Below are 12,658 nucleotides of genomic sequence, written 5' to 3'. Positions count from 1 at the left end.
GTTTGGGTTTGTGGTTTTGTGAATTGTATTTAGTATTTTGATAAAACCAGTCTAGTTTACAAAATTGTTTCAGCAATTGGAAAAAACTACAATGACTTTAAAATGTATTTCTGTTTGGATTTACTGAAAATCTATGAAGTAAAGTTGAGGGAATTAAAGGGAGCAGTGTTTTCTGTTTACTCCATCAGTGTGTAGTGTTTCACTGTGGTGTAGAAAAATCTGTTCACTGATATAAACGTGTGTGTAGAGTTTGGATGAATAAATAGAATTTTAACAGAAGCTGAAAGTGTGAAACATTCAGATTGATGTGTGAGAGGTTTAATCAGCTGTGTGTGAAGTTTAAAAAAGGGACAAAAAGGTTTCTGGATCTCAGAGACTGTAAAAGACTAAAATACACTAAATTCCTCTTTATAGCACATTTATTTCAGACCTATTCAAATATTATGTCAACTTTGGCCATTTTCAAATATTTCAGCAATAGATCAACACAAACATATACAGTATATATAAAATTACATATATTAATGTTAAATATATAAAACACTATCAGCAACTTTACAGAAACTATCAATAAAAGTAAATAAACCCAAAATAATAAACAATCTCTAATAAAAGGGACATTCATACATATTATCATTCAAAAAGCAGAATCGATCAGTAATCAGAACACTGATTAATTATTAGTAATATTTTATATTGAAACTGTAGATTATTAAAGATGTAGTTGAAAAAAGTGTGATTTTTATTCTAGAAATACCTTTTACACACACACACACACACACTATTCTATATCACACAGATGCACTGAGGAACCCATATAAACATAAAACCCAGCATAGAGCGGTTCAGTGAATGTGGTGTAGAATGTGTGTAGGTGTGTGAGTGTTTGGGTGTGTGAGGGTGTGTGTGAGTGTGTGTGTGAGTGTGTGTGTGAGGGTGTGTGTGAGGAGTGTGTGTGTGTATGAGAGGAGATAGTGTAGAAGGACAGAGTGCCGGCGGGACAGTCCACATACACTCCTACTCTGTTAGAGGGAGAGGGAGGAGGAGGGAGATCAGTTCTGTTATTATTGTGAAGAACAGAGTAACTGTCATTACTGATCTTCAGACTCCAGGACTTTTCATTCCGTCCAAACTGAGATTCTGAACCTCCTTCTTTCCTGCTGATGGTTTTATAACTCAGAGCTACAGCAGCTCCTCCTCCGCTCCACTCAGCCTCCCAGTAACAGCGTCCTGTAACTCTCTCTCTACTCAGAACCTGATCCCACCCATCAAATCTCTCTGGATGATCAGAATACGACTGCTCTCCTCCTCTCTCCACCCTCCTGTTCTCTTCACTCAGAGAGAGCTCACTGTACGCTGTGTTTGGATCCAGTGTGAGATCACAGCCGTCTGAACACAAGAACACACATTAGAGAGAGTGTGTGTGTGTGTGCGTATGTTTATGTGTATTTGAGTGTGTGTGTTTGTTTGTAAGTGTAACTGTGTGTGGATGTGTGTAAGTGTGTATTTGAGTGTGTGTGTGTGTATGTTTATGTGTTTTTTAGTGTGTGTTTGTGTGTGTGAATAGAGGTGTGTGTGTATTTGAGTGTGTGTGTTTGTGTGTGTGTATGTTTGTGTGTATTTGAGTGTGCGTGTGTGTGTTTGTTTGTAAGTGTGTAACTGTGTGTGGATGTGTGTAAGTGTGTATTTGAGTGTGTGTGTGTGTGTATGTTTGTGTTTTTTAGTGTGTGTAAGTGTGTGAATAGAGGTGTGTGTGTATTTGAGTGTGTGTGTGTATTTGAGTGTGTGTGTGTGTGTGTGTGAATGGAGGTGTGTGTGTGTGTGTGAATGGAGGTGTGTGTGTGTGAATGGAGGTGTGTGTGTGTGTGTGTATTTGAGTGTGTGTTTTGAGTGTCTGTATGTGGGATGTGTGTGTGTGTGTGTATGTGTATGGAGGTGTGTGTGTGTGTTTATATGTGTGTGTAAATGTGTGTGTGTGTGTGTGAGTGTGTACTTACATTTTTTAAATCCTGATTTCATCCAGGTTTCACCTGCATATTCCAACCTATCACACACACACACACACACACACACACACACACACACACAGTGAGTTTTTTACATTGTGTTTCTAAACTGACAATCACAAAACATTTTCCCACACTTTATTTTACACACATTTTATTTTTCTGTTTCTCTGATTTTCCCTGTTTCATTTTCTTTCTCTCTCTTTTTCTTTCTTTCTTTCTTTCTTTCTTTCTCTTTTTCTCTTTTCAACCCACTTTTTTCCTCTTTCTCTGTTTCTCTTTATTCCTGTTTCTTTCAATGTATTTCTCTTTCCCTGTTTCTGTCATTTTTCCCATTTCTCTTTTACTTTTTTTGTAACTTTTCTGTAATTCTTTTGAATAATATTTATTCTGCATTTATTTTTTTCTACAAATTTCATGAAGCAGCTTTACAGAGATACGGGTCCAAGTCTGTTTTGCTAATATTTTTGTTGCCAAATCTACAATAAGTAAACATTAAACAAGAATGAAGGTCATGGGAGGACACCACGGAGGAAACCACTGCTGTCCAAAATAAAAAAAATAACTAAAAACACTGCTGCATGTGTGGAGTTTTTAAAAGAGCATCTGGATGTTTCACAGTGCTACTGGCAAAATATTATATGGACAGAGAAAACAAAAAAAAATGGTTTAGAAAAAAAAACTCCCAAATTTATCAAGTTGTGACTTAGATGAGGATCAGAACACATTTAATTACCAATGTATGCAGTGTGTAAACCGAAATATTTATTACATTTTGTCATGGGACGTCACTGAATATATGACACTGTAATACAATGTAAAGTAGTCAGTGTACAGCAGTGTTAATTTCATTGACAAATAATTTTCGGCATAGTTTTCGTCAACAAAGCTTTTATTCAAGACAAAAACGAGACGATAACTAAATATAAACAGCATTAAAAAAATATAAACCAGACGAAATGAACTGACGTTTTTTTGTCAACGAATAAAAAAGAGAAGAAAATGTTTGGCAGGGACGAAATCCAATCAGAACTGATTTAGTTTTGTGAAAGGTTGGGACCAGTTAGAAAGAGATCCAATCACTACTACTTTAGCGGAGGTGGAGAGGCGGGACTAGCGGGGTAATCATCCAATCAGTACCGGTCTCTCCTGCAGCAGCGCGCAGATACAAAACCCGGGAGGACAGACTCGCCTAAACTTTCGTTATTTACGGGGCTCGACTGAAGTTAACTCGACAGCGTCAGCAGAGAGAAAGAGGAGAGATCATATATTTCTCCTTTAACGTCGCGAAAAACAAGACAACGTGTAAAAACCGTGTGGAGCGACTCCATCTCCGGTAAAAACACCACAAATCTTTCAGCTTCTGCAGACAAGAGTCACACAGATCTCCATGCAGAGATCAGCGTTTTAATGCTAATGTTATTTCATGAGCTGATGGTGTTTAACTCGGCTGTGCACTAAAACACAGCTGTTCTGTAAAGTTAATGTTTCTGATACAGGATCAGTCATTAAGATCAGATCATCTGTTTAGTCCCATAGTAGAAAAAACATATAGCTAATGTTACAGCAGGAACAGGTCAGAAAGGAAAATATGTAGCGAAAATATAACAATAAAATAAGTGAATCTATGAACCCTAAAGTCTGTGTAAAGTTCCTTACAGCACTTTCTCATCAGTTTCTCACTTTAACTCATGAAGTCTCTCAGTACATCCTGAGAGCATCTCTGCAGGACAGTGTGTGAATGTGTGTTTTTGACCTCATTTATAGAATGTAGCTACAGTAGGTGTGCTGGGTTAGTGATGGAGATAAAACTAGATCCTTTAAAAGCTGTTTTTCAAACTATAATTTAACAATTCAAATGTTTTATGACCTGATTTCTAGAACAAACTTTTTAATGTAAAATATTTATAGTCACCTACAATAATACTATACATTAAATCATATATAAATATAAATATATTTCACATTCAAACATTAACAATATCACACAACTGGTTATTAAATGTTTAATATTTTTTTTTATGTGTACTTAATAATTAAAGGGAACTGATGAAAAACTCTTTAGAACCCTAAAGATGCTACACTGAACTACAAGCTCATTCTCTACCTTACACTCAGTTAGCAATTCCAAAACACATTTTTAGTCAAACTCTAAACACAGTTTCCAAACCCAGCTGTAACAGGTAGAACTCTTCTGGATAATTTTACAAATCTTTAAAAACAGAGGAAGACGATAAAGAAAAAGACGAGGAAAAAAAACGAGGATGAGGAAATAATAAACAACCAACTTGGATTACACATTTGTTGGTACCCTTTGGTTAATGAAAGAAAATCCCACTATGGTCACAGAAATAATTTGAATCGGACAAAAGTAACAATAAATGAAAATGCTATGAAAATAAACAAACAAAAATTGACGCTATCAGAATTATTAAAAAAAATAATAAACTGATGAAACAGGCCTGAACAGAAGTGATGGTACCCTTAACTTAATATTTTGTACAACCTTTTGAGGCAATCCCTGCAATCAAACGATTTCTGTAACTGTCAGTGAGAGTATTTTGGTTCACTCCTCATGATCAAACTGCTCCAGTTCTCTCAGGTTTGAATGGTTCCTTTTCCAGACGACATGTTTCATCTCCTTCCAAAGACGCTCAATAGGATTTAGATCAGGGTAGAAGGCCACTTCAGAATAGTCCAATGTTTTCCTCTCAGCCATTCTTGGGTGTTTTTAGCTGTGTGTTTTGGGTCATTATCCTGTTACAAGACCCATGACCTGCAACTGAGATCAAGCTTTCTGACACTGAGCAGCACATTTCTCTCTAGAATCTCTTTATAGTCTTGAGATTTTATTGTACCCTGCACAGATTCAAGAAACCCTGTGCCAGATGCAGCAAAGCAGACCCAGAACATAACAGAGCCTCCACCATGTTTCACAGTAGGGACGGGGTTCTTTTCTTTTCTTACATCTGTAAATATAGAGCTGATGTGCCTTGGAAAAAAAGTTTCATTTTGTCTTATCTATCTAGGACATTCAATTAGTGGACACAGCTTGATTTAACATGTCCCTTTGGTTACATTATTTTCAGGAGTACCATCATTTTTGTCCAGGCCTGTTTAATGAGTTTATTTTTTTTATAATTCTGTTGAAGCATGGTTTAAAATCAATGTCAGATTTTCATTTGTTCATTTTCATTTGTTCAAGTTATTTTTGTGACCATTGTGTTTTTTTCTTTCAGTAACCGAGGGGTACCAACAATTTTGTCCATTTGTCATTTTTTTCAGTTGTCAGGATGATGGTGAGAGAGTCCAGTCTAATCTGAATACTATACTGTAACAAGAATTCAACACTGTGTCACAACTGCACTATGAATATGAGCAGGTATGCTGTGCTCTCCTCTCACTAATACTGTAATCCACTGTCCTGTGCAGCACAATACTGAGTAGTGTAGATCTATTTCACACTGTTCTACAGTACTGCACTGATTTATAGAGAGTGATGGAGCTAGATATGTAATTACAAGTTCCTTTACACTGACAAAACATTAACCATGCGTAAATAAGCCCAAAACCATCATAAGTAGGTCCGGGTATTGTTAAAAAAAATGTTACCGGTTCGATACTTTGAATTCGGTACCGTTAAATTTGCTAAATTCTAACCAAAAATACAAAAAGAGATAATTATTCTCACAAATTTCTTATTTATATTTAACTGCATATATATATATATATATATATATATATATATATATATATATATATATATATATATATATATATATATATGCATATATATTAATGTGTAAATAGTGGAATTATGATCGTGTTCTCTATGAAATGCTTTTACTAATTCAGATTAGGGATGCATGTTAAGCAACGTAGCCTGTGTTAGAGATTTAAAAGGCAGATAATAACAGAAAATGTGCTTTAGCTGCTCAGCGGTTCTCAGTTCAGGAGCAGTGCTTCCCTGCAGAGTTTAGTATTTAATTGCAGTCAGTGCAATACAGCACACCTGATAAAAAAATAAACTAATAACTAACTAATCATGTGACTATCTGCCCTCGCTGAGGAGAGCTAAGTGACACAGTAGGAAAACTAGCAGGACAGTGTTAACGTTACTCTAGAACCACAAAGCTAACCCAGCTAACTGAAGAACTGAGACTAAAACACTTAGAGACGTAAAAAAGGCCTAATGTGGGCTTTCTTTCCACTGAAACTTATTTTAAAGACAAATCTTGACGTCGCTTAATGCACTAAAACAATGAGCCAGAAACAACAAACTTCTCATTTATTTTACTTAATCAGAATCTTCATAAGATAAACAAACCACTGTAACCCACATTACTAACCCGCTGTAAAATCCAGAGAGGCTGGGGAGTAAACAGGCTGGATGAGGAGCTCTAGCAGTAGTATATGATGTATTTTTTGTTTGCTGGTGTAGTTGGTCTGTCAGTATAATCAGGGTGAGGTTGGACCAGTATAATTAGAGCTCATACCGATAGAGTAGCGTGTAGATCAGCCAAACACGCCACTATCACTCATCTCAGCTACACTGGTAAAACGTGCTACAGCATTTAAAGCTGGTTCTGGAGTAACGCTGTCCTGTTTTAGAGATTTCCTGCTGTAACACACCCAGCTTTCCTTTCCTTAGTTCATTAGTTTCATTAACTGTGTGCAATATGCTAAACATACGGCCGGTGTTGCATCACCTTTTTGTTTTTATGTCTCTTAATCAGCTTTTTGCTGGTAAATCCAGGGTTTTAATAGATTGGAATTGGAGACTTTTACAGCAGTGTGATGCTGAGGAGAGGCGGTGTGCTCAGTTTTAGAGGATGATTTCTGTTTTGCACCTGAATTCCAATAGTTTAAAGAAACTATTTACTGTTATTTATTTATTTGTTTATTATTTGTAATTATTATGTGATTATTTTGCTTTTAAATAATGATTCCACTGGCTGAGATGGCCTAAAGTAATGTTTTAGTTACAATAAAGAGGTTTTAAAGTCTCTCTCACCCTCTGTTTCTCTGGTTGGGGGGGGATATACTGGCTGTGGTAAAGGAATGCCTGGTCAGAAAGAGACTTTTTTATTTAAATGTGTTCTGATTGGGGCTGGGTTTCCCTAAAGCAGGGGTGTTAAACTTGTGCACATCAGGCCGGTGTGGCTGCAGGTTTTCATTCCAGCCAATCAGAAGCTCATGTGATCAGCTGTTTGAAGAATCACCAGGGGCCAGTTGTTCAGAGGTAATCTGATCGGATTTTGGTTATCGGATTGGATCAAATCTGGAAAACGGGTTGTTCAAAAGGGAAAGAAGCATTCTGAAATCGGATCAGATCACGTAATCCAATCCTAGTTTGTAAATGGATCAAACCTTCAGTTTCTGTTGTTCAAAACTTTTCAGTAGGATTTGGATAACTTTGATCCAAAAAAACAGGATTACCCTGATCCCAACAAGGGGTAGGATTTCAAAGTGGATTTCATGAAGAAAATGTGGTAAAACTTTAAAATCAAAGTTTTAAAGTAAAAAAAATACATTTGTACAATTTAGTGTATATACTTTTACTTCTATTTTGCACTTGACCTGTTTAACCGTTACAGTAATAAAGTAGACATTGGCTACCAATTAAGCCTTTTTCTATAGTAACGTAAAAATAAAAACAATCTTGACCCCATTAAATAAACCCCACAAAATATTTCAATAACAAACAAAAATAATATATTCATTTTTTTCATCTACGTCACTCTCATTCATCACTGTATATTAATGTCAAAGAAACATTTATCAGATATGAAGCTGTCAAAAATAATTTCGAACAATTGAAAAGAACACCAGAGTTTGTTCTGGTTCTTCAACAGGCTCAGGTGCATCATGAACATCACAGAGAGGGACATTGTGTCTGGTAGCAACATTGGGCAGGACAATACATGCAAGTGTTATGTTGCATGCTCCCTGTGGTTCGACTCGCAAATAGTTAAGGCATGCAAAGCGTCTCTGCAGAACACTCAATTGCTCGTATTGTTTTGCAATAAGCAGTATCTTGTTACTGAAAGAAAAGAAGTCATCAACCCCTGTTGGTTCTAGCTGGTAGATCCGGATTAGGTAATCCTGAAAACTGTGTTTCTGGATCAGGTTGATCGAATCCAATATTGCTTTGAAAAACTGGCTTAAAAGTAAGACAGATCACCTGATCCTGGATAGCAAAAAATGTGATTACCAAATCTGGATAATTTTGATCCGGATTACATTTTTTGAACAACTGGCCCCAGGTGATTAAACCAGTGGAATCAGGGGAGCTGCTGGTTGTTTAGAATTAAACTCCAGCCCAACACTGCCAGCTGTGTCTCTCCTGCCCTAAAGACTCTTAGCACAGAGATCACTGTTAAATAAACACTCTCTCTAACATTTAAAAGATGATCTTAATCTACAAAACTTTTAGGATAACGGGTCCAGATCAGTGGCTACTCAGCTCTGTGATCTGCCCACTGTTACTCCCAGCATGACCTTCACTGGAGTGTTACTGGGAAATATTAAACCAGTACAGACAGATGGGATTTATCATCATGTTTCCTGTGTGAACCTGATATAAATCAGATCTTTTCTTTATATGGGGAACAGATTTGTTACCTACCTATTGCATGCCGGAAAAGGACCAAGAGACATGGACTGCACTACTACAACTGCTCGACACTGACCTCGCTACTTTAAAGTCCATTGATTTAAGCTAATATTTATTTTTTTTCATTAGTTATATATTCATTATATTATTTTAAAATAAAGTTAAAGTTATACCAGGGTCTCTAGTCTCTCTGTAAGTTATAAATGTGTATATTGGCATTGGCTTATATATGAAGGTGTGATAATGGATATCATCACTGGGCTAGAATTTCCACATCGGTGAACCCCTAATGGGTAATTTAATTAAGGAAAGTTGGGGGATAGCTGTCTAGATCGATGCTGATTTATAATATTTCCCAGTTCATCCAAAAGTCAGAATGTTTATTAACAGTTTAAATATAGATTTTGTTTTATAGTTTTAATTTTTATAGCTGTGGGTCTTTAACCAGTAATCAGGATCCTCCAGATCCAGTTCATATTAAAACACAGGAACTGAACACAGATGTGAAGCTCCTTTGTGGTGTGAGAGCTACTAGTTACTACATACTGTTGTCGGGTTTATAATCTTCTTTGTTTTATTTTTTCCGGATTTATGCTGTGTAACTCATCTCTCAGTTTTTGAGATTCTGAAACTGTTCCAACTCCAGATTGTTCAGTCTGATTGTGTGATGTGTGCTTGTAAACAGGTTTTTTTTATGTGTGCACTTATTTACGCAAAACAAACATTTTCATTCATTTTTTCTAAATAGAATCACAGTTAATAACTGCTGTTTTGACCCACACTTCATTTGTTACACATGCCCAAGCTGTAGCGTTTCTGCAATGTTTGTAAACTTCGTGATCTCCATCAGGGTAGATCAGCTATAATCCACAGCAGACAGAAGTACGCAAACTGTATATGAAGTGTTCCTTCATGTGACAGTTAAGGAATGCCCACACCTGTATAAGTTGTGAGGTGTTATCTTATGAGTAAAGTTATACACTGGGCAGCAGGTTTATGGAAAGGGTTTAAATGATGCCTGATAGTGTGTGCCAGATAGATGGGGTCACGTGCTGTAACACATGTTTTTAAATATTTTCTAATCAAATCAATTTACCAAAAGCCAACAGTTTAAACAATTATGATTTTTTATTTATTTATTGATTTAATTAATTTTTATTTAATTTAGGTTCTTAATCAAATCATTAGGGTCTTCTAGGTGGTTCATATTTTTATTCAAATTAAAACACAGTAACAGAACATAAATGTGAACCACAGATATGTATTGGTATGTATGCTATTACAGCAGAGCAGATGCTTTAAGTGTGACCTATAATCTGTAAACTTTATAAAATAGAGTAACAGCAGATGACTACAGATTACAGTCGTTTAAAATAATCTACAAAGCTGAACATACCTGAGAGTCTCCAGGCTGCAGTGTGGATCCTCCAGTAGAGCAGAGAGCAGATTAACTCCTGACTCTCCTGGGTGGTTGTAGGTCAGATCCAGTTCTTTCAGGTGTGATGGATTTAAACTCAGAGCTGAAGCCAGAGAAGAACATCCTTCCTCTGTGACCAAACAACCAGACAATCTGCAGAGAAGAGAGAAAGAGACAAAGTGATAGATCTAAACAGAGTAAAACACCACCAAACACTCAGAACTGCTCAGCCACCTGGATGCTGCACAGCCTACAGGACTGTCCCTAATGCAGTATCTCCTCCAATTATATGAATTTAATATTTAACATCCAACTGCAGGAGCTGAACTGAGGGAAATGGAGTTAGTGATCTTTAATACAGATTCAAAGCAACAACTGTCAGTCGAGGACAAAAAACTGATACCTGATACTGATACTTTACATTTGGACCTTTTTTTGTGTGTCACCCTAATCCATCTGCAGAGTCAGAGAGCCAGCTGCAGACCAGCAGTTTAAACTCTTTCCGTAGTTTAAGAAAAGCTAACGTTAGTGACAACTTTTTTTTCTTAACTCAAGAGTTACTAAAGCCTGCTAGAGGAATTACAGTCTCAGATTACCATCTACCAGTACTTTATTCACTTTTTCAAAACTCTAAATACAACACACCTACCTCATACAATTAACCAAATAGTTTATTTCTGGTTAACTGGTTGGGCCACCCTTAGCACCAATAACTGAAATCAAGCGTTTGCAGTAACTTGCAATGAGTCTTTCACAGAGCCGTGAAATTTTGACTCCACAATTACAGAATAGTTGTTATTTTACCACAGATTTTTCCAGTATAATCCACCTTTTAAGGTGCCTCTGAATAGGATTCATGACTTTGTAATGGTCACTCCAAAGTCTTCACTTTGTTTTTCTTCAGTCTTTCTGAGGTTAATTTCAGAGGTCAAGAAAAGACGACCGGACATTCTCCTTCAGGACTTCTTGGTAGACAGCGGAATCCATGGTTCCATTTATCACAGCAAGACTTCCAGGTTCTGAAGCAGCAAAACAGCCCCAATAATCGCACTACCAACTGTGAACAACTGTAATGTTCCTTGTACAATTTAGAACATTAGTTGTCTGAAAATCTCTTTCATGTCTGTAAACAGTAATTGTAAAAATGTTGAATCGAATCAGAAATTGGATTTTGGAGCTTGTGAACCAGAATCAGATTCTGTAATTCAGTTGCCATTAAGATCATGAAAAACAGATCCCTTAATTCTGGAGAAAAATTGTTTACAAATTTATAAATTATTATGGAATAGTTTTACAGAACTATCACCTGAGAATCTCCAGTTTACAGTGTGAACTCTTCAACCCAGCAGAGAGCAGCTCCACTCCTGAATCCTGAAGGTCATTGTTAGTGAGGTTCAGCTCTTTCAGGGAGGAGTTTTCTGACTGTAAAACTGATCCCAAATACTCACAAGACTGTTCTCCAAGATTACATAAAGCCAGTCTGAAAGAAAGAGAAAGTCAGTATCTCTTACAAAATATTAAAAGTGAAATTTCTTAAAGAAATAAAAAAGAACCTGCAATGTTGTTGGGTGATGTAACTAAAATGACACTTCTTTCATATTTTAATTGCAATAAAGTAGTTGGAGTAAGAAACAGAAATCTCTCATACAGTGAATCTAGTGAGCTTCAATAAACTGCTACTATATTCAGCTACAGATGTAATCAGTAATCAGAGATAGATCTGTCTAGTAGATCTGTTTCAGTAATCGGAGCGAGTTGTCTTCTCTGTTTTAGTCAGATGAATCTTTCAAATATGATGGAAATGTCTTCACCAGTGGTCCAATATTCTAGTTTGATATGTTTTCACTAAAGCTACCAATACCAGCCACTACACTGCACTACACTAGGCTTTATTTGTATACTAGAGGTTTATAACCTACCAAAAACCTTTTACATAACAAAAATAGCTACATTATTTTACTCAGATACTGCTCATGGATTAGCATATGGGGTGGATAACATAATGTAAAAATAAAATAACATACGGGACTGAATAATAAAAGTATTATTGCAATGTAGATATGAGAGAAATTATGCTGGCTGTTTGTGTGTTTTGCTAGCGGCAAACTCCGCTCTGAAATAAAAGGAACAAATCTTCAGTAGAAAATAAAGTCAGAAGTTACCCATTCTTTCACTAATGTTTGTGGAGGCAGTATACATTCATAGGTGCTTGGTTTTATACACATGTGGCCATGGAAGTGATTGAAAACCATTACTTCAATGACTTGGATGGGTGAGCCGATAAAGTCAGCACAGTGTATACCAGGACAATTGATTGAGCTTTATGGAGATGCAGATTTTATTTTCCAGCAGGACTTGGCACCTGCCTACACTGCCAAAAATATCAATATCTGGTTTATTTTTAAATATATTCCAGTTTAATTGTGTAATGTTACTGCTAATATACACTGATTAAAGGTATGTGTGTTTAGTGTAAAGCACAACCCTGTCCTCTGCTGGTAAAATCTGATAATATTTCAACACACTAAATGTCTTGTACATAAGATTAAAATATACTACCACATCTAAAAATAACAACATTCATTCAATTGGTATGTTTGGGAGTAGGACTAGGCAATA

The 12,658-nt window shown here is 36.3% G+C and overlaps 1 protein-coding gene across 3 annotated transcripts in view; it reads right to left on the bottom strand.

Moving 5' to 3' along the window:
- Nucleotides 1-718: 718 nt before the first annotated feature.
- Nucleotides 719-12,658, bottom strand: part of LOC107197086 (uncharacterized) — a 53,106-nt gene continuing 41,166 nt past the window's right edge. For 2 of the 3 annotated variants that reach the window (XM_049469810.1, XM_049469812.1), the window contains 4 exons: nucleotides 11,346-11,519; nucleotides 10,019-10,192; nucleotides 1,998-2,044; nucleotides 719-1,389 (listed from right to left, as the gene is read on the bottom strand). In XM_049469810.1, coding sequence (XP_049325767.1) covers nucleotides 782-1,389; nucleotides 1,998-2,044; nucleotides 10,019-10,192; nucleotides 11,346-11,519 — 1,003 coding nt within the window. In that variant the 3' untranslated portion in view covers nucleotides 719-781. The remainder of the gene's footprint in view (nucleotides 1,390-1,997; nucleotides 2,045-10,018; nucleotides 10,193-11,345; nucleotides 11,520-12,658) is intronic. The other variant, XM_049469811.1, reaches the window with a different exon arrangement.

Source organism: Astyanax mexicanus, chromosome 21, assembly GCF_023375975.1.
Source record: "Astyanax mexicanus isolate ESR-SI-001 chromosome 21, AstMex3_surface, whole genome shotgun sequence".
NCBI classification, from domain to species: domain Eukaryota; kingdom Metazoa; phylum Chordata; class Actinopteri; order Characiformes; family Acestrorhamphidae; genus Astyanax; species Astyanax mexicanus.
This window is presented reverse-complemented; position numbering and strand designations above follow the sequence as displayed.